The sequence below is a fragment of the Opisthorchis viverrini genome (genome assembly GCF_000715545.1).
Source record: "Opisthorchis viverrini unplaced genomic scaffold opera_v5_9, whole genome shotgun sequence".
Taxonomy (NCBI): Eukaryota; Metazoa; Platyhelminthes; class Trematoda; order Opisthorchiida; family Opisthorchiidae; genus Opisthorchis; species Opisthorchis viverrini.
In genome coordinates this window covers 3186961-3210467 of record NW_008751665.1, presented here as the reverse complement: position 1 = coordinate 3210467, position 23507 = coordinate 3186961, and the positions used below count along the sequence as shown (strand labels likewise).

The following is a 23507-nucleotide window of genomic DNA, read 5'->3' as shown; positions in this document are numbered from 1 at the left end:
GTGTTACACAGGCGCGGGCTTGAAACAGCCTGTCAGATCATAAGGGTGAAATGATTTGTTCATAGCCACACCGCTCTCGTATGAACGGCCGCGTTCTTGTTCTGGCATAATTATTCCTGTGAGTCCACACCAAAGGGAAGCACTGGACTCGAGTTTCGCTCTTATTAGAGTTCATCACCAGTGCATACCCAATGGCCGTGCCGGAATTTGAACCCCGGACGTCTGACGTGAGAGGGGAGCGTGTAACCACTATTCCACCAACGCACGTCGGGCGCATCTGAATTTTCACGTCTGAACAGGCGAACGTGTTCAAACATGAGCGATGTGATTGGTGTGCCCGACTCATCGAACGACGACCCAGTAACTTGTTTGTTTGTGAAGATCGATTGACCCGCCAGTCAGGGCTGCTTCGGAGGAGCAGCATTTTTTTAGTACTACCACACCAAAGCTGCTCAATTTGGCCGTTTCCGATACGCATTTCGGCACTGGCGAAAGCAAATGTGCTAAGTCGTTATCCAGTTAGCAATAACCACTCCGACTGCACAACGAATGGCTTGCTGAGAGGTCAGATGAGGTAAGACAAAGGACCGAATATATCTGATCACATGGTTTGATGAATGTTTCTAACTCGCCCCTAAATAGCTTCTAACAACCGCAACCCGGACATCCGCTAATAGTTCGAAACTAACTAAAACCTACACAGTTTTACACTGAGCAGAGCAGTCAGGTTTTCGTTCGACATATGAATTAGTAAAAGATTTATGCAGTTTCAGAACCGATAGTTGTCCCACATGCACGACCTCATCCAAAAATGTTGGCTGCCTCACTCTGAAAACCTATCGCGGAAGTCCTATACAACATCAGCACTCATGGGATGGGAAAACCAGCATCAGTTTCCAAATTGACTATCGAACTATCGACTACTTCCGTTTTACCGTGGGGCGCAAGTGAGGAAATTTTGTGTTGCTAAAGTCTAACCAACAAAATCATTGTTCTTCGCCAGAGATATTGAGGGTTGGACTGTCTGTCAAGCAGACATAAACCCGTGTGGAAAAACAGTGATGCAGAATGGTACAGCCTGAATCTGCTTGAAACAAATTCTTGGAAGGAGTAAAGAAAAGAACTGGGTACGTGTGACGTAATCCAAGACAAAACGTTTACACTGTTTCGAAAGAAGTGCGAAAAGGGTTATAACACAGGATGTTGCATGGCTTCAGTAGTGCCAACACCTGCGGTCGTTTTGGGCTGGTGCCCGCAAGCTGTGTGATGACCGAAGGGTTGTATACTCAGTGAACAATTTTGGTAAAAAACTGACTACTTAGAGTCAAATCCAAATGCTGAAAATTGGAAGGTTTCTTTTCCACAACGGGATCTAAAAGCCTAGATAATTCCACACCCTTGCCCAGATGAAATATGTCGTATACGCTCTAATGATCGCAAAGTTCAATTGTCTATCCGAGATAAATCGTTTACCAAATCTAGGACACCCGATGTCTCGTTGACGTTTACATTTGTACAACCGTTTCTTGCTTGTCGATAGTTCAACAAAAACCAAATCTCTGGATAGCCCGTTAGCTTTTGCACGACTGCAACGGAAACAAGTTTTCTGTAACACGCTAAATGGCAATGGCACACCGTTTACACAAACTCCCAAGCCAAAAATTCACGACGGGTTTCTGTCTGATTTCCACAACATCTGTCCACTGCACTTCACAGGTCTTTTCTGAGTTATGTGCCTGTCTGGACAATGAGTAATAGCAAAACACCGAAACATCTCACTTTTAGAGTCTCCAGATTTTGTCAACCGAAACGTTTAAGTAAATTTCATGTTTGTTGCACAGCTTAGACACCACTGAGTCTAGCTATCGATAGTCACGCATATTTTTTGCCTTTTTGTTCTGCTTTGTCTTTATATCACTATGACAACTGTCAGATCTTCAAGCTAAGAAGAAAAAAACAGAACGTTAAGGTCAGAGTGAGCTTAGGTCTGTCGGTGTAGTCACACGTCAATTTCTAATCAGTAAGTCAATTCTGGACAGCGTGTAAAACATGAAGTGGTAGCGTTCCATCCAGACAAACATAACGTGATAATAGGAGGTAAGTGTCACACAGTAAAAACAAAATCCTGTTAGACTAGGCAGTAATTTGCTTCAAATTGTAAACGGATGATTATTAACCCATCTCTGCCTGCACGTTGTTTTTAAAATAAATTCAGGTTCATCTTTTGATGTGGCCTGCTGGTACTTCACAAACGTTTGACAATATACGGCATCGACAGAAATTTTTTAGCGGATTTAGTGTAGCCTTACTGCTTTCTGAGATTTTCAAACTTGAGAAGAATAGTTTCACACACTTTGCGACTAACTTGATGACCATATTTTGGTTAATATACCCAAGTATCACACATGGGTCTAGATATGAGCAAATTAAGTTCAAAATGTCGACCTGGCAATTGGATTGGGTGGCATAAAGGCTCACAAGATCCTGGGAGACGTAGAACGTCGCAATAATTCGATCAGTTGTGCATGCACACTGTGATGCTAGATTATTCGTGTCATGAAATATGGTTAGCTGGTCGGAGAAGAATAGTTTCACACACTTTGCGACTAACTTGATGACCATATTTTGGTTAATATACCCAAGTATCACACATGGGTCTAGATATGAGCAAATTAAGTTCAAAATGTCGACCTGGCAATTGGATTGGGTGGCATAAAGGCTCACAAGATCCTGGGAGACGTAGAACGTCGCAATAATTCGATCAGTTGTGCATGCACACTGTGATGCTAGATTATTCGTGTCATGAAATATGGTCTTCTTGTTAGCTGGTCGGAAATTCGATAATTACGATCTTTATAAATCAGACTTAGTGAACAAGATGACCTTGATACGAGTGAAAAAATCAGGTGAACACTTGCCTATGTGTGGAAACTACTTTTAAACACGGGAAGATTGTACTCTCTTCAGTCGTGCACCACTTACCAGTGGAAAGCTCGCCAGCGCCGGGGCCAGGAGCACGCTCGTTTCAGGGTTGTCGCCGCCGAAAGAAGATAATAGTGGGTTTTCCGCTCCATCAGCATAAATCGAAACTGCACAACGAGTGTTCCGGAAAGAAACGTGTGCATCATCTTAGCAGAACACTACTTAAAATGTTCGTTGTGTTATTCTCGATGCACACCAGGCAGGAGCAGTGCCCTGATGTTCCATTAATCGTGTTTTCATTCTGAACACCAAATGTTTCTCAACTGATGGTTCACAATTCTCTGCATCTGCAAGTGACCAATCTTTACGTATATTCTTAGACCATGTTTATACGACATTGGCGATGTAAGATTGGAAACAGAAGGCATTATGATAAAATAATCGTGAAGGGATTATTGCAGATCGCTATGAAATTAGATTTTGTTGTTTTCGAGCGAATACTTTATTTCCAGGCAGTGTTCACGAAGTCACCTTAAAGTTTGACAGCCCATGACCGGGTTCACCGCTCATACGGATTATGAGCCAAGCGAAGCCCACAGTTTTCCTCTGTAAACCTTGTGTTCTGCTTGAGTTCAAGTTAGACGCAATTCACGAAATTCTTTCATCTACACACTACTTTGGTTTCGTAGGGAGGCTCAGTCGAACTTCAGTTGAGTCCCCCATTTAAGATACGCTTCAAATGGAGATGCTTCAAGGGCCACGTCAGTAGAAAAAATATATTATAGATATTGCATTGCTTTGATAAGACGAATGATGCCAGTTTTTCGGTTTACTTGAAATCGCGCAGCTAAGAGGATTTCAGATGGACGAAGCTGGGATATTGGGCGATCATATTAAACATGCATCTACTGTGGTGTTTGGCTTCCCCTACTAATCGTTTGAAACAAATTACGTGATGAATTAAATCTGTCCGTTTATGTTAACTTGGTAGCGTTGATCCAACTCAGGTGCAAAAGCATCTTTTGTCGATTACTGCTGCTGTGAAAAATGTCGCTTTTCATCGTTCAGAAAAAAATCAGAGTTCCGTTAACAATTTATTTCTTATTATTCTCTTTTATTTCCGCAACTGTTGGACCTACTGCCATTTTTTCAAAATGAAAGAAATCATACACAAATGGGTCTGTTTCGCAAGGTGTTTTGCAAAACCAGTGAAGGACTGACACAAAAGCATCCGGAATTGTTGTATTATTTATTTTCCAAAGTCGGAGGAGCATGCAGCAATTTTAGATGTCAATCTGACCTACCCAAGCCAAAATCAATGCATTGTACAAGGAACCAAATATTTTCCCCTAGTGATATTACTTTTGCTTCATGTGGAGATTGTTTTAGCCCCTGAAATAACCACTAGAGCTGGAATGTGATAAAAATGCCAAGCACAGACAAGGAGAAGATGACGTTGCAAAGGTAACGTTAGGTGCGTGTGTTTCGCTAGTGTTGCGACACAGTGCGCATTAGGAAAGTAGCAATCCAATGTGTTGGAATTACGGAAAAAAAAAACGGTATAATTCTTGTCATCTAGCTGTTACTAGAAATACAAAGACATTGGGGAAATCGAAAAAAACAAATACGTTAGTTTGAATAATTAGTAAACATTAAAAATATTACAGAGGAAATCTTGAACATTTCACTCTCGCGCATACACAAATGAGCGTCCCAACTAAAGTTCGAACAAGCCAATTCCGTTTGATTTTTTGTTGCATTTTCGGAGGAATTCCGCTTGATATAATGAATGAAACTAATAATATTTTTTTCAAAATAGTGGAAATAAATATATTAAATTTCAAGGATAGTTTGGCTGACATTTTTTAAATCTCCTATCTCGTCAAACAACGTTCGTGTGGATTTGTTTAACGTAATAAGTTGAATTTTGAAATGTACACCGAACCAGATCTAGCTAATCTGTCAACTGCTTTTTGATGTAGATTCATGGAAATATTGTGACCTTTGACAAACAAACACACATGCACACATGCCTTAACAGACCCAAAGGAGGGACTACACCTCAAGAAAATTTACTAGCGTAATTCATCCCAGCCATAATTTGCCGGGATTTTCCGCTTTTGTAGAAAAAGCAACAATATCCATCCGAGTCAAGAAGATTTATTTTACCCGCCGAAAAACGTCAGTACCACGATGAGCTAAAGCAGCATTAAAATGTCTCGAGAACCGCATGGGTTTGAAATTTTTATATCTGTTGTTCAAGTCAAATCGCTTATTCCCACGAAACGGCACACCTTTGCTTATCGTCAATTATATAGATCAGGCTTAAAGACCATGTTTGTTTCTTCGATTCATCTATTAGCAGTGTTTCACCTAGTTTGCTTCCAATCTCTCCAGCCAAGTATATCCGTCAAAAACCGACTTCTTACCAGAACTCAAAATTATTTATATAGATCAGGCTTAAAGACCATGTTTGTTTCTTCGATTAATCTATTCGCAGTGTTTCACCTCGTTTGCTTCCAATCTCTCCAGCCAAGCATATCCATCAAAAACCGACTTCTTACCAGAACTCAGCAGATAGTCGTGCGGTCTTAAACTGCTCCTCAGCATACCCGAGAACGGTTTATCTTAGTACAGTTTAAACAAAGTTTGGCAGGTTAAGAGCACTGCGCACATGAGAAATTGACCGAGGAGCAGCACAACTTAAAGGAAAAAAGCAACTTCAAAACATTGGACGCACAGAAGCACAGTGGGGGTATAGTAAGCGGCCATCAAAACGGGTACAGTTCCCGACACCAAGACCCGACAAGGACTGGGTTGGAACAGCAGTCGTTCCATAAAAAACGCGGACATTTGGCTTCAGATGAGCCAAAATAACACGAGGCGGTGCGCTGTTTTCGGTGATCAAACCAAAAGCCCCAACTTTAGTCCCGGTCTTATTGTTCTGGCACCCCTTTATGTACACAAATCAACAAAATCTGTGAACGACACCCAAGAGGCATATTCCGTATAAGGCCTGAAAATTCCGATCAAAATTTAATGAAAAAGTCCCCGCTCAATCTATTTTAAATGTTAGTCATCCCTACTAACGAACAAACGCGAACCAAAGCTTGTACTTCTCAAGTCGATTAGTCATTGGAAATCTCACGGACTGTTTCACCGATGGCCTTTGTGCACGATCAACCTTGTAACTTATTCACTAGGCCTGTAGAAGTTTTTCGCTCAAACAATACTCCAGTTATTTGCGGTGATTCGGCGGCCAGCTACCTCTTGCTGAATTAACATGCACCTTCAATGAATATCTGGAAACAACATAAATATCAATGTCGATTTCAGACAACACTGTGTTACATTATATGTTTAAGACCCCATAAATTGACACACTTTAAATACTTGACCTTCTCTCATGGCGAAGACCAGAACACCTTTGTAATGTACTACTCATAAGGTTGCTGAAAATCCGCCGACGGTTTCGCCCTTTTTGGGGATCATCAGGCAAGCGCACTCCCCGGATTTCCGTCAACCTTATGTTCTACTTGGAACCAAATTGCACGAAATTAGCTAATATTCACTCATTTGAGAAGATTACAGACGAGAAATTTAGCTGAGTTCCAGGTGAGTCTCTCGAAAAAGCAAATTAGTTCGCAAATGAGTGTATATTCGCTAACACCAGCACACATTTTTTCAAGGACTTAATTCATAATGAGCAACGTAAAAAGATGCCCGTTTTGCGTGTCCAACACCAAAGTGTCTGGTTGAGAGCACCACCTACTTCATAAATTCATTAACGTTGTTTCGCCAAGTGGCAAAATACTGAGAATTCCAGTAGACCCAGAAGTTATCGGATGCCCATGGGCGTGACCAACACTCAGGAAGCTATTTGACTGATGAGACTATCTTCTCCGTCTGTGAGAATTTGCTCCGCTTCCCGACTTGGAGACAGCATATGCAAAATACATCGCAATCTACTGGTTGGAAAATGTTTCCTGAGCATGGGAATCGTTTGAATAATAAAAACAAAAGTAAATGTTCATAGACACTGCTCAGTAGTTTTTTGTATAATGCCAAAATAATGTATCTCATTTGTCATACCAATGCTGATTAATTGAAAACAAATGCGAATATTTATCTAACGTGCCGTGCACTTGTTTCGTCTGCAGTCAGAATTGCGAAAACTAGGCATAAAGATAATAACATTCTACAGAGTTGAATAATAAGTTTTGTGACAAATTTTGCTGCCTGAAAAATGCTTGTTTTCTGTTTGGTGAACAAAATGAATAAACGTTTTGGATAAATCTCTAAAAACCTTGTGCCATTATTTGTGAGTGTTTTGGCATGCCGGCCTCGTCAGATCGCTTTATTACGCAGTTTTGTTCAATAGTTGTTAATTTATTATATTGTTTTCATTACTTTTAGTACTAAACTATTAGTCCGAAATTTATGGGAAGAAACGAGGAGCCTAATCACGCATTGCCTCTCCAGTGACAGACTGTTGTACTCAAAATATATCAATAAACAACTGTTTCTGGTAGTCAGCTTCCGAATATTGAGCTTCTGAGTAATCTTCTTGTTTCTGGATTGTTACATTATTCTCGGGACAAACGTTCCATCATGATCCATGAAGAATAAAACAAAGCATGCACAATCCCCAAGTCACAGATTTCCTAAAGAATTATTTATGCAGCGAAATGTATGGTATGGCTATGAACAAAATGCCTACCCCGCGAAACCCCGAAATTGCAACCAGAATTCCGCCCAGTGGGTTTCAAGTGTGTGCCACGCTACCTGACCGGGAATTCCTGGCTGGCGGGTCAATCGATCGTCATAACCAGGACAGTTGCTGGGTCGTCGTTCGATGAGTTGGGCACACGGATCACAAGTTTGAACTCGTTGGCCTGTTCAGACGTGAAAATTCAGATGCGTCGCGTCCAACGTGCGTTGGTGGAGTAGTGGTTACACACTCGCCTCGCATGTCAGATGTCCGAGGTTCAAATTCCGGCACGGCCATTGGATATGCGCTGCTGATTAGCTCTAGTAAGAGCGTAACTCGAGTTCAGTGCTTCCCTTTGGTGTGTACTCACCGGAATGATTACGCCAGAACGAACAGGAACACGGCCGTTCAAACGAGATTGGTGTAGCTATGAACAGAATACTAAATAAGCAAGTAAATAGTCCAACCGCAGCTTTGCATTTAAAAACCACCGTTTAAAAACCACACCAACAGTGGAGAGGAAATGTCACAAGAAAAATTGTCTAATCATTCAATGGCAGGTGATGGTCACGTGACATGACAAATGGTACACAGAAAATATTATTCTGTGACATTTATGAAATGCCGACAACTTGGTTAGATAGACTAAACATGTAGACAAGTTGGAGATTTACCTGATACACTGTAACAATAACCAATTAGTGGGACAAACGTTCATTTACGCCCACAGCCTAGCTGTTATACGCACCGGCCGAAATAGAAGTGCTTGACTTGAGAATCGAGATATACTTGTCTGTGTATATCTCGTTCTTTCAAGCAAATCGTCCTTAATCACGGCTGAACGCAAGACCCAATTTTAGTGCGGGTAGTGCGAATTTGTGCTGTCGAGGCTTCTGAAGCTTCCATTTAGCGGTTTGTTTTAATTTTGCCAATCTTTTCAAACAATTATCTCCCCCGATCCCACATCAACCTTTCTGAAGTAGTAGTTTAATTTTCCTTTATTCCTGTTTATTCTTGTTATATTTTGAATCGCCGCAAAACCATTCGCTCACGATGAGTATATTGCTTCGGAACGAGGTCTAAAATATTGGTCGTTACTTCAAGGCATTCAATTTGTGGATTGACGCGCCAATCGCACCTATCAGCAAACGTATGCAAATGGTCAGATGTTGCATCTTGTGCTTGTGAGACGCAGTTCACGCCATGTAGGATTACGGGTCAACAAGCGGCTGCGAACTAGCCACCGTTCCATCTGATTGGTCAGCATAAATGGAGGGATAACTAGAGGTTTCTACTTTGCTTTCCTGTTTGCAAATAGGATTCGTTTCCCGAGGCACTCAAGTGTACATTCGAACAAAATTCTTTGAGGAATCTTTATGCTTGTGCATTTGGGAATCACGTGCTCAGGCTCCTGTGCTGTGCGTATGTGCTGTTGCCACCTAGACGTGGTGGTCGGGCTTGAGTGCTGCAATGATCCCGCGGGCTACACTGGCTGGAACTTCGTTTCACAAGTTGCAACCATGCCAGGAAGGCCAAAGGGGAGCAGCCAGACCAAGAGCAGCGAGACCCCGTACTACGAGCAATCGTGGTACGGGGCGGTCTGGGGGTAAAGTCGTACTGTCCTCTGTGACAGGAGTGTGAAGGCAGTAAGGTGTTTCCCCCAGGCGACCAGCATGTCCATATTTATGGAAGCAGCGATGCTGCCTTCCCCCGAGGAAGGACGGGTTAGAAAAGGTCGGCCCCAAAAACCGCACACTCCGATCGCCCAACGGTTGACCGTGACCGCCGGCGCATTATCCGATACGGTCGAAATACTTTTAAAACCAAAGAGCCCGGTGCTGCTCAAAAGGCACCTGCTGTGCGCAGCCGCATCAGGAATGAGACAGTAATGCCTTATTCCCTGCGCCCTCGGGTTAGGCCAACCCCCTGCAGCCGAGCAGGTCAGACTATTGAGTCATCGGCTCCGGGCAGGGTCCCCAAAGAAAACCCTACATTCTCCCACTGCCTCGTGGGTCAGACTTTTGAGTCAGAGGCTAGGGTCAGGGTCCCCGAACAAAACCCTACGTCCTCCCACTGCCTTGTGGGTCAGACTTTTGAGTCGAAGGCTCAAGGTGGGGTACCTCAACCAAACCCCCTTCCTCGGCCTGGGCAAGCGGGAAGTATCATTTGCCCGCGCCGTTCAGCGTCCACCGATGTCCCTTCCCAACCCCTTCTCACCGCACAGGCAAACGTCGCTGGGCCACTTGATTGTCAGCCATCTGACCGAAGGGCCTTAGGCTCCCCGCTGCCCACAAACATGTGCAGGTTGACCGACACATAGGTGGAAAATATGTAGTACGTAAATAAGACCGGAAGTATCCGCGTTTCTAACGAATCAACTCTTCTATCTTAGATAGTGCGAACTAACTGCCAACTAGCGGCATGCTCTCAGCTCAGGTTTTGTGAATAATTGCTTCTTGGCCCGAACCTTTCTTCCTCTATCAAGGTGATATCGTCAGTACGCAGTTGAGTAAAGTGTAGTGATGGTCTGACATACCGACATGCTTTCTGCGTAAAAAAATTAACACAATATTATTTTGAAATATATTAGGGCCACACTGCTTATGTGGGTAAGCTCACGCTTTTTGTGATAGAAACGAAAGTGGTGAAAATTTACCCATCAATAACACATTTTTTTGCTTAGTGGGACTTGCCTTCACAAACCAAGATAACTGTTTCACGGATGAGATGACGCACAATAATGTATAATCATCTTGTTGCACGGCTTTGATCAAAACGTGAAAACCAAAGAAGAATCACCTCACTCGCCATGCTATTGTCTTCTTGTTACCACCATAAATCGAAAATGTTTGGAACGTTCAAATTGGTGACTGATCGTCGCATACGTGTTTCAGATTGCGTTGGTTTAACCACCATATACACACCAACGACACAACGTATGACAGACCAATGCTCAAAATTGGACCAATAACTCCAGGTATCTACTAGATGTCTCATGCAGCTTGGGTGTCTCGAATTTTCGCTGTCTTAAATTTCTTCCCATAGTCATAACCATGGTCCTCACATGGTGGGTTAAATTCTTATGACGTTCCTGCAACGTCAGAACACCGATGCAATCGCATTCACTATTTGAAGTCATTCAGGCCCTAATGAGGTGACCCGCTTGGGAAAATGGTCCTCGGTTACATTGTCACAAAATAACAAAAAAACAGTGACTGAAGCATTGGTCTCGCTACGTTGAGAACTGCCTTATTTTCTCAGAGGTGAATCTTTAGTGTATGACAAAGCAAGAAAAACTAATAATAATGGAAGAAAAGATAACCAAGCGTTACATAAGTTTGCTTGATAGGGTCTTGCGGGTATCGAGCACAGTTGGTGGGATATGGGTATGGCGCTGGATACTACTGATGAAGCATGCGAGTAGCCTATGTTTGATGTCCAAGTTCCGCCCAAGCATTTGATGGAAGGTGAAGTTTATAATGGAACTTGTGGAACTCCTTTGCAGTGTTCGTTTACAGTTGTGTAATGGTCATTGAATATCCAGGAAAGTTCAAGAATACGTGCGAGAATTTCCCACTTTTAAAGACTGTGTACATATGAGATGTTTACTTTTACTGTCTAATTTGTAACTGCTCAGTTCGAGTTTGCTGAGAAGAGACTCAGCAGCGAAAGGCTTTCATCCCTACGCAGGTAACAGATTGGCACGGTATTAGTAGCTATGAGTGCAAAGTTATACCGCGTGGCAGGAAACGAGGCGGCCTTAGATAAAAAATAGTGAATGGATTCTCGAACGTTTGGGGAGTAGTTCAAACATCACTCTGTTCTACTGCGATACAGAAAGCCGTAAGATACAATGGTACGCAATAAAATCTATGTTACACTGTACCCATCCGTACTCTGCTGTACAACACCACTATGTCCCGCTGTTATGTCTCGTGTGCTCAGTGAAATATTCCTCGGGTCGGACATATACAAGCTCGTCTTATGATGATACTCACACCAAAAGTTTGCAAGTTGCAGTCAGTTATCAGCAGAGGATCTCGTTAGACGTAATCCAGGTATGCCTAATTGTTGGGTGCCGTTTACGTCTGAATATATTAGTTTCTGTAAATCTGTGAGCTGATCTTGCGTGAGCGGTTTTGGGGAAACTACTGAGCAGAGGTTTAACGAAACGCTTCTGTTCTATTGGAAGTAAAACCTGTTAGCCTTGCTTGGTATGTGTAGTGTGATGCAGTCGCTCGAAATTCGCACGAAGCTCACTAAAACTTTTCCCTGCTTTGGAAAAGCATAGCTCTCAGAATTTCATTTAAACAACAGTTTTTTAAACGTCCACTTGAACTTATGCGCAACTGAAAATATTTTGACTTGAAATCGATGAAGGCCTTGGTAACCACTTGTATTATGTTATCCCGGGGCATAAATTTAGTGTATACATAGATTTGTGTTTAGCCCGAACGCCTATGTGCCTGACCAACTTTTTGGACACCAAGTTCCCCTAATACTTGATAAATGCCGAAATGTTCTAACTCAGAACTTAAAAATGTTTTTAGGAGTCGATACCATATGAAAATGTTCTTGCTTAATATGCACTCTACGGGATGCCCCAAGTTTCAATGAATCAATACTCTAAATCGATAAAGAAGGATATAGGAGAATTTTAATAAATCAAGAACATGTCAACTTCAGTAAGCATCACTCATTTTCCATTCAGTTGCATGAGAACCCTCAAAAATCAATCTAAAACAGACTTGGTGTTCAAGTTAGTTGACTACTTCCAAATACTGGCACAGGGATATAATTCACCTTGTAGGTTATATTCCAGAGACTTTCTTGCGATATTCACTGTACTTCTGCGCCCAACATCACTCCTAATTTTTTGTCGTGAAGAGCTTTAACATTGTTGGTTTCAGCCCGCAGGCCCGATTTGCATTGGGACACATTCTGCAAGCCTCCCGTAACCTTCGAGGTTTGCATTTTTGTGCTGCGCCATCAATTTACTCCCTTTCATAGCTTCTGTAGTCCAGTCCAGTACATCTTAATGCACCTGGGGTTGATAAACTGAAAGCTCGCCCTCAAGGGTGCTGAAATACTCCGCTTTGGGCATTTTTCTCTTTGATTTGCCTATTTTATAATAGTTCCACATTGGGTTTCTGTTTGAAAAGCTATTTTTCCTTAACGGATGAGTTACATCCACCCAGAAAGAAGCGGTTTTATCAGAATAAGGAGCATATAACTGTAAGAATCGTATTGCTGTGAAAGGACTCATTTCCGATGTACTACGTAAAATAGAAAAATTAAAATCTAGGTTTTCAAGAAATCATTTGCAAATCAATTTGGTTCTCACGAGAGACTCAACTGAATCTCTCGTTTATGATATTCTACAACTGAATGGGCTGCACACGTCCGCTTCATGATTCAGTTGGTAAGATATACGAGATATCCCAGTATATTTTCATATAGATAACTACTCACAAGGTTGCTGCAAGCTCATCAACAGCCCACGACCGATTTCGCCCTTCTTGGAGCTCACCACGATATCCTGAATATCATGCCGACTAAATCGTGAGGCGGCCTGTGTTCAGCACATTCAGTTGTAGAATATCATAAACGAGAGATTTAGTTGACTCTCACGCAATCCAAATTGATTTACAAATGAGTATATTTCTCGAAAACGAGCAATTTGGGCTCAAGTAGAACATAAGGTTGACGGAAACTCGGGGACTGCGCCCACCTGATGAGCCCCAAGAAGGGCGAAACCGGTCGTGGGCTTTGGACGAGTTTTCAGGAACCCTGTGAGTAGTTTCCTTTATAAAATCTAGGTTTTTGTGTTGCCTAATGCGTCAGACCTGATAACATGCGTAAAACTGTAACAATCTTGAATAGGCGCAATACATAAGATTTCTGAAATCTCTTGGAAATACATGACCTGTTTCGTCCTTCTTGAGACTCATCAGGTGGCCGCAGTCCCCCAGTATGCGTCAACCTTGTAGCCAAACTTCGTCAACCTTTTGTTCCACGTGAACCCAAAATGCCCCGAGTTAGTGAAATCCACTCATTGGCACACCATTTGTCTTTTGACGGAAGACTCACCTGGGCCCCAGCTGCATTATAATTTCAAGCATGTTTAAAACAGCATAACACCATCACCGGAAATTTCCTGCTACTGTAGGCGAAAGGTCTTCTTACACATGAATGACCATAATTTCTTGTGCACGTTTGCTCATTTTTTTTGCAGCTGGTAATCTGAATAGCACTGAAGCTATCAGATAACAGTTTCAAGTAACCTCATCCACCTAGCTGCCAATTGCTTGCTTATGATTTTCAACTCACTGACAATTTCTGTGGTTCCGCTTGAACAAGACTCAGTAGAGTTTATCCTCTTATCCAACTAGCTATACACAATAATATATATATATATATAGAGAGAGAGAGAGAGAGCAAACTCCGCTTTATGATTAAAATACTAATGAAGACGTGTTTGAGGTAGTGCTTACATTTACGTGAGAATGGTTCATCTACTAGACAACAATTTTGCAGGTCGAAAAATTACAATTTCTTCCAACCAATTGAAAGTCTAAACAACGATTGGTTCACCTTGTCAATAGGACTTTTGGCAAACAGGTGATTCAGCGTGCCGGTGATGAAACTCGGGACTGATGTGTATCCGTCTACGTTATCAATGTGTATAACGAGTTTCAAAAGTTGGTTCTATTTTCTTGACTGCTGAGCTGGTTGTCTCTAAGTCAACAACCATGATAGTTGGTACGCAGGGCAAAGTGTACCATCTAGTTTTTAGTAGTAATAATAATGATAATCGTTCAGCAGCAAAACTCTTTTGGTGCATAGCTGTCACGCCGTCCAAAGGAATCATGAGGGCTGAAATACTACCATGCTTCTGTAGCTTAAACAGGAGCAGCCGGGGTTCGGTGAGAACTACAACAATTTCGGTAAGTTCGCCCAAACCACCGAGGTATCTCGACTTCTACCTCCCTCTTGGTTGCAAAGTAACAATACATGGTACTTTCATGAGTTCACGAAAATCCTACTGTAGCGGAATAGAGGTTGACGCATATAGTTATTGCACACTGTCACATCAAGAGCAATCAGGAACAAAAGGAATAACCAACAAGGAATTCTGCCGAACCAAATCTTGTTTCTTCTGTTAACCATCAAATCCAGCAATTGGCGAAATACCACCATGGTAGACATGAATTTTTAGCTGTCCGATAAGCACACCCACACAGTGTGGTACATTGATTACGACCATGGTTTCTCCCAGTGGTTACAGCTTCCCAAGGCTTCAAATTGATCGGGGAATGGTTGACCATATTCCAGCCTCGTTGAACTCTATAGTTAGACAGGAAACATGCTAAGATCAATGCAGTGCTTATGACTGTGTTACCGGATGTTTATGAAGCAGAGTCTTGCATGCCGAAAACCAGCATCTGGGTTTCAAGGACAGCCAGAACGGAAGAGGACTAATGAAATGAGACCATAAGATCATTTGTCTGTGAAGGGGATTTTTTTGTTTGTAATGAAAATTGGTCAATAAAACCACCATATCTTGGCTCCGGTTATGTTGCATCATTTATTATGGTAACAATGTATTTGAACGCGTTCGAATAACAGTATCAATAGGTTTGGGCAGTGTGAAACCTGTAGGAACTTTAGTTTTGTCAGATTCGCCCACAAATCGTTTAGACGTTGCTTGAATGACCACCAAAATCCACATGTGTTTCAATGTTATCCGCATTACAAAGACGGATCCATGGCATTGGTAGAATCTCAAAGGCAGGATAACTGAACATCCGTTTTCATTGAAAACTACTCGACAGCCCACGACCGGTATCGCCCTTCCACCTCCGGCTCTTCAGGTAGGCGCAGCTGCCCGAGTTTCCGTCAACCTTATGATTTACTTTAACCCAAATTGGACAGTTTTCGAGAAATACACTCATTTGCAAATCAATTCGGTTTTCACGAGAGACTCAACTGAATCTCTCGCTTAGGACATTCTACAACTGAATGTGCTGTGCACAGGCCGCCTCATGTTTCAGTTGGCACGAACATCCTTTTGTTGAAACGCATCCATCCGGACGGGGAAAAAGGTATTCCAGTCTCAAGCGCAACATATCCATAGATTTTAGCTCCGGCTGAAATTATGAATCCCAAACCGAATTACTTGAGTCTATGGGCATTAGGTGGCATTGACCATCAAACAATATGATGTAACTGATTGTTTAATGTAGTCGTTCATCATAAGGCCGAAGGGGCCAAGGGACCAAACTGTTTAGAATATGCTCTAAAGGAGCCAGCAAGTATCTTTTGGCTTACAGGCTGGGTTCAACAGGGACTTCCTGTCTATTACTGCACACACGGCATTATTCGCCTCAGTTTCTATTGGATTTTTATAGTGTTTTCATGCGGGCCTCATAAATTTGGAATGGAGTTTGGAACAAAATTACTTACTTGCCAATTCTGCACATGGCACCAGTGTGACGAGAGACTAGATGGCCGAATAAACATGTATTCGCATGTACGTAATCCTGAGTCGCCCGCGTGTTGCTCATGTTTCGGTAATTGATTGACACCTGGGATTGAGAGGCCGTGTCTGGGTTTCCGTTTATATCTTAAGTGCCTGTAAGCCGATCGTTCATGTTCATGACCGAATAGAAAGCCGCTTACGTCAGCCAGGCACACCTTATCACGTCTCTTAAGTTGATCCCTCTTTCCTTCCCGGTCACTTGCTTGGCTGCTATTCTAAAACAGCGGCCACTCGGCTATCGGTCCTACCTTCATTTAAGGCTTGTTCAATTTTCCAAAAAGACATGCATGTTTTTACGAAAAAATCAACCCAACTGATTATTTCTTGCACTATAGAGTTCATTTTTGCCTACTTGCCCTTCCCTTTTTCCTTTTTTCTAATGCACGCAATGCCTTGGTTTTTGTGTGAAGTGTCAGTTCATTGGTAGTTGCAGTCACATCCACAATTTGGAAAGACCGGACCTCTTGCGAGGGTCTAGGATCTTGTACCTCTCCTTGAATCAAATTTCAGATTAACCAATGGAAACAAAGTGGTTTAGTACTGGAAAGCTCGTCACATACTCCTCGAAGCATATACAAACCAATCTCAACTACACTGACCCAAGATAGTCTTTTAAACTTTATTTTGAATTGTCAGTTCGAAATTGCCCAAGTCCAATGAGGCCACATCGATCAATAAATGTGAGTCAATGCGCATAGAAAATTTGACGCGCGGCACCCCCTTGTCGTGGTGGTAGAACGATGAACCTGGTTGGTTTATGTATTCATATTGAATTCCGCAAATAGATGAAATTTTAGTATGCTGCTGATGGAACAGAAACCAAATTCGGTCACTCTGTTGACCTCTTCTTCCTCCTTCGATCGCTTTCTCTTTGTTTGCCGAGTTTACATTCTACTGTAACTCAAATAAGTGTGAGTCAATGCGCATAGAAAATTTGACGCGCGGCACCCCCTTGTCGTGGTGGTAGAACGATGAACCTGGTTGGTTTATGTATTCATATTGAATTCCGCAAATAGATGAAATTTTAGTATGCTGCTGATGGAACAGAAACCAAATTCGGTCACTCTGTTGACCTCTTCTTCCTCCTTCAATCGCTTTCTCTTTGTTTTCCGAGTTCACATTCTGTTGTAATTTAAATGCATCACAATTAAGCTTCAAACATTTGGATAGCCGGCTTTCCTGAACAATTCGTTGTCTTCCATAACAAATGGCTCTTCAAGTCGGACTCGCATATCCTCAAGAAGATTCCCCAAGAAACATTTGTACCTAATGCAAAGTTCTCCCACTTTTCAGCTCGTCGGATTAGTGCTGTTCCTTATCGATTAGGCCCACTCGAAAGGGCTAATCAGTTGTCATTATCACAAACAGAGCTTCAAGAGGTACCCGGGAGAGAAGAGAAATTTAGTAGGCTGATAAACTTCTCACACGGACTAATTTTGGTGCAGCTATAAATTATATGCTGAATGCCAGTCCGCCTACCTGGAGAACAATAGGGATTGAAATATAAGGGTTTTATCCAGGGTTGTAATATTAGCTAACCGAGTTAATGCATCTTATATCCTGGGAACATTTCGAGCTGTTGTGTGTCTGTCAAAGTTCTAGGGGGGACGCTGTCGTAGGTACCATTAGGCTGCGTGAGTAGAGAAAGGTGAAAGTAGCTGTTTACTCTCGCATTGATTTCTAAATCAAGGAAATCAATCAATGCTGAAAAGCCGAAAACCATTGAGCGTTTCGAACCCGCAGCGCTCGTGCCAGGGGCGGCTGGTCAGCAACGCGGAAACCTCTCACTTTGACTGATCAGAGGGTCGTAGGGTCAAAACTCTTATACACGGGAAGAAATTTCTATTTAATTTATCAAACCTCCTCAACCAACCGCCAAATTTTGTGGTTTGTTTTAATTCTCTGCAAAGTTGCAAATTATAGTCATTATATGCGCTCACTGCTCTCTTTCGTTCAAATCGTTTCGTTAAATCTCACATCCCCAAACGGCTAGAAAGGGTCACAGAACGAGTAATGATAAACCCCTTCAATCAATATGTTATTATTGCAATCAGGGATAACCTGTTTAGGGTGGCTTTGCGGCTTTTTTTTAAAAAAAATAGCCGTAAATAATCAGCTTTGTTCACCTATGTAAATAATCTGTGACCGAGCGGAAAGCGACGCACCGATAACGTTGAGATGGCAAGACTCAAAAAATGGTTCAACAATTAGTATTTCTTCGTTTCAGAGGGGTTTGGTAAACAATCGGTGGATTTATTGCTGGACAACTTTTCGCTTTTGATACAAAAGCTTTGTCAGGCCAAGTGAGTAAGTAAGTAGGTTGATTGGGTTTTAAGGCAGTCAGGGAAACAATCCGTGAGATTTCTTATGACTGGTGACGTGATCAGTGCTGGGGGTTCAGTCTGATGTTCTGTTTGTTGATTGGTGGTGATTACGATAGATTGGTTAGGAGGGGTTCATCTTTATGATTAACCAGGATTTTTTCCTCCTTGCTTCTTCAGTCTAGGACACCAGAATAACCTTCTTCCACTGAGGCTTGGACATAAATCATACATGGGGGCATTTCTGCCTTCAAAGAGATCTCCTTTTCGCATCGTTCTATCCGGACTACATTCGCGTTCGTGCAACTGACTTTGAGTTTTCTCCAATGATCTTTGAGAGGGACATTACTCTAGATTTTGTGTAACCGTCACCCACAAGGTTTATTTGGGAGTAGTATTTCTATTCCGAACGAAATGAAATTTACCTGTATTCTTTAAGCAGACACAGCATTTTAAATTCAAAAATCGAACTTGATGTAATCAAAAAGGTCCAGCTACGCAAAACCATTACTTTGCATAGTGCGATCAAATAAATTTGATGTAGCTAGCACAAATCACCCAATAAAGTATTTTGTCCGCCGTTATCCAAACCGCGATTGTTGTTTAATTGCTTTTGCCTCTTTAGCTCTTTTTTCAACCGTAAACTTGGTATAAATAATTTCAAAACGTGTTGCCATTTCTCGTCAACTCGCTTTCTACCCAATCGCGAATAAAACTGGCGAACATCGGTTCTTCCTCGTACACGTCACAAGAACTGGTTAGGCAAGCTGCCAAGTTATGCACTTTCACGCAAGTGGTGATGAGCGACAACTCTGTTAATTGTTTTAGGCGCTGTCGATTTCACTGAGTGTATGCCGGTGGCAGGTAACGTTGTTTTTTTCAATGACCAAATTGTAAAGCAAAACAAAACTTATGGGCCGAATTTGGATAAATCCAACTCTTGCGGCTAGCTGTTTTGCAGCTAATCGGCTTGGACTGGATGCACAGATTTCTTCCTGCGTAAACCGTTTTCCGCTTCATAAACGTAATTTGAAGGGGTGAGTATTCGGCTTGGACTGGATGCACAGATTTTTTCCTGCGTAAGCCATTTTTCGCTTCATAAACGTAATTTGAAGGGCTGGGTTATTGTCCGAACCCCCTTAGTCAGACAACACGGTCTTTCATTGATGTTTCAAAATACTGTAGCGAGACGAAATAAAAAAACGCTATGTCTAATAATTTCTCATCTATAAATTTAGTAGAACTCGGGAAATAGGGTCAACAAAATAATATATCTAGGATAATTTTGTTTTTTTATGGCTGCCCGTGTAATTTTACGCGTGCCTTTATGGTCTACGCAGTTAAATGGTTTGGATGCATAATCCCCAGCTGCACGTAATCAGGTCGAACCGGGAGGTGGCTGGTCAACTGTTTTGGTATCCATAAACGCCCTGATGAAAACTGTTAGTAAGTTCGCTGGAAACTCCTGGGCAAGCCACAAGATTCTCACCAGATAGACGAATCCCCTGGTTTTCGTTGACCTTCCATTTCACTTGAACCGGAGTTGTACAAAATACGTGAACTAGTGTCAGTTTCTCAACAATTTGGTTTTCAAAGGATACTCCGGAGAATCCAAACCAAGTTCCTCGTTTATGCTATTCGCTAACTGAATATGTCGTGTAAATGGCAATCACGCATGAGTAAAATAGATAAGTGAGCTCAAAAGTTTATTCTGAATAGAATACACTTTCTGTTAAATGATGCGTCTCCTGAGAACATTCTTACCGTGAGTAGTATCCATCCTGAGACGGGTTCTCCCTTATTCCGTAATAAATAAGGGGAAAGGAACTCTTCAGGTGTAACTGACAGACACCTCCGATGGGCGATAGGACATATCGGTTCTCAACCTTGTCGTTTCGTTCCATCTGAAGCCCTACGATAGCAGTGTCTTTCAGTGCTTCAAATAAGAATGAAGATACGTCCAACAGAATTAAGCCTTCTTCGACCTCCCACGTTCACACACGGCCCACATCGCTAGAAGTAAGAACACGGGATGAAGTGGAAGATAACCTCTGAAACAAGTGGCAGGTGATAAGGGATCCATGAACTCGAGTAACTCTTTAACAACGGTGATGCCTGCCTGACTCATCATGAAATATGGGAGCCTTTCAGTAAAACTGACTAGTAGAGGATTAGTTTGGATTCTGAATTCAGGTGATTTTGCCTCCAAGTATCTGTTGCGTGTTCTTCAGATCAATAATAATTTGTTAAATGGTCCCGGACACCTTTAAGATATTATCCAAAACGTGCTTTTTGCCCTTCCATGCAGATTACATTACCATCATCATCTTCACTCCACGCTTCTGCATAAATTGTGCGGATTTGTCATTGTTATTCACATTTTGAACTTAACTGATATTTAAACGCGACCGGAACATATTCATTGAATCTGTGGTTCTCTCGTTGATTTTTCACAGCTTTGTTTAAACCGTGCCACAGTGCGTAAAGTCATAAGGAACAGACTAAATCCAAGAAAATGCGCCAAAAATGTCATATCTGGTACTTCCGTTAACCAGAGGCCGCCCCCCTTTAATTCATTGGAATGAGGCGCATAAATGCATTGCCGTGTTTACTATACTCACGGTGTAACTATTCTGGAGTACGTATAACCCCACTGTGGAGATCTTAGTAAAAGAGATAAACATAGTTTGCTATTCATGATTCTCTTCGTTATTTCGTGGACATTGTTTGATCTTTATAAAAAAAACTTCGCATTAGCGGATTACACGATGCTCCTTCTCAACGGCGATAAATTTTGCGCGAACTGAGTAATCTCATGGATGATGGATGAAAACAGCATGAGACTGATCGAAGCATCGGCGTTGTACTAAAATTTAAACATGGGGGTTGACTGGCAATCAGAAACCTCGATTTTGAAAGGTTAGGAATACATGCTTTGTACCTCAAAATTAGTCAAATTTGGGCTTGGCAGATTCGCTGAACTAGGCACTTTGTTTGGAAATGTTTCACTAACAATCAGAGTGACACAATCAGTGTGTCATTATGTAGCGAAGAGTAGCGCTGTGGTCACATTGGGATGCTATTAGACACTGAATTTTCAGCAATGACCGACTGAAGACAAAACACATACGTGTGGAACGAAGCAGTTTAGGTTTTTATCCTGTCCGTGGAATTAACTCGCTTGACGTTTGAAAACCTCACTTGATGTCGTTTTATTAGGACAAACCTGATCTGTTCGTTGAAGCCACAGACAAGCGGCAGCCAGAACGCCTACTTCTATTCAATGTTTTCCAGCCAGTCTTAAAATTGTGAACACTGGCTTTCATAAGAAAACTTAAAAGACAGCGACATTCAGCATTTTTCAACATTTTGTCTAAACCGTTGCAGTTGGCTGTGTTTAACGTATCAGAGAGGTGCTTTATTTCTTGTTAAGTAGTACGTTTACAAGACTGTACGTTCACGGTTGTCCACAGGTTACTGTCAGACGCCAGCTGTCACAAAGACCATACCACGTCTGGTAACTATAAATCGAACAATGGCACAAATGTTAAGCTGATCTCAACGGCGATAAATTTTGCGCGAACTGATTAATCTTATGGATGATGGATGAAAATAGCATGAGACTGATCGAAGCATCGGCGTTGTAATAAAATTTAAACATGGGGGTTGATTGGCACTCAGAAACCTCGATTTTGAAAGGTTAGGAACATATGCTTTGTACCTCAAAATTAGTCAAATTTGGGCTTGGCAGATTCGCTTAACTAGGCAATTTGTTTGCAAATGTTTCATCAACAATCAAAGTGACACAATCGGTGTGTCATTATGTAGCGAAGAGTAGCGCTGTGGTCACATTGGGATGCTATTAGACACTGAATTTTCAGCAATGACCGACTGAAGACAAAACACATACGTGTGGAACGAAGCAGTTTAGGTTTTTATCCTGCTCGTGGGATTAACTCGCTTGACGTTTGAATACCTCACTTGATGTCGTTTTTTAGGACAAACCTGATCTGTTCATTGAAGCCACAGACAAGCGGCAGCCAGAACGCCTACTTCTATTCAATGTTTTCCAGCCAGTCTTAAAATTGTGAACACTGGCTTTCATAAGAAAACTTAAAAGACAGCGACATTCAGCATTTTTCAACATTTTGTCTAAACCGTTGCAGTTGGCTGTGTTCAACGTATCAGAGAGGTGCTTTATTTCTTGTTAAGTAGTACGTTTACAAGACTGTACGTTCACGGTTGTCCACAGGTTACTGTCAGACGCCAGCTGTCACAAAGACCATACCACGTCTGGTAACTATAAATCGAACAATGGCACAAATGTTAAGCTGACAAAATTAATAATAGGCACAATTTGCATCCCGGAAGCACGTGACCCTCTAAACATTGAAGGATGCCAGAAGATGCGGAAAGATCAAAGATCAGGATCAATGTGTGAACGGAAAACGATTTGTTGAAGAAAACTGGTCGTTTAAACTAGACCAACTACGTACCGAATTTACAAAACCATGAAGAATAATATAACCCTTGAGAACAACCGGGAAATTCAATAGCCCGATATGTAATTACTTTCTTCGCGGTGCACTGAGTAAGCGATGTAAATGGACTGCGAGCAGTAACATATACTTGAGGAGTAACGAGACTGGAAAGCTTCTTTCTGGTCTTTTGCTGTATACTGGGATGCCCATATATGCTATAATGTGACCTTCGCATGTGAACGTATACGCACTAGGAAGTCTGTTTTCCCCGAAGACATAATCTTTTTTTTCAACTCAGGAAAAAATTTGAAATATACTAGTTTAGTAGAAGATGAGAAGTAACCACTCGTTGATCGATAATTTAGTACGGATTCGTAGAGTGAAAATATAGTGGGAAAGCACAATGGGCATGACCGAGTGGCTAGTCAAATGAGTTTGGTACCTCCGCTTCACAAAACCCCTGGGACAATCGTCTACTAATTAGATTAAAACAATTAGTTATTGTACGTAAGCTGAACATAAGATTGCCG

The 23507-nt window shown here is 41.9% G+C and overlaps 1 protein-coding gene across 1 annotated transcript; it reads left to right on the top strand.

The window, feature by feature from the left end:
• Window positions 1-315: 315 nt before the first annotated feature.
• On the top strand, window positions 316-7872 carry T265_00919 (hypothetical protein; the record flags this gene model as incomplete). Its single annotated transcript, XM_009164814.1, has 3 exons — window positions 316-360; window positions 5587-5682; window positions 7693-7872. The coding sequence occupies 3 exons, from the start codon at window positions 316-318 to the stop codon at window positions 7870-7872; spliced, it is 321 nt and encodes a 106-aa protein (XP_009163078.1).
• Window positions 7873-23507: the final 15635 nt, after the last annotated feature.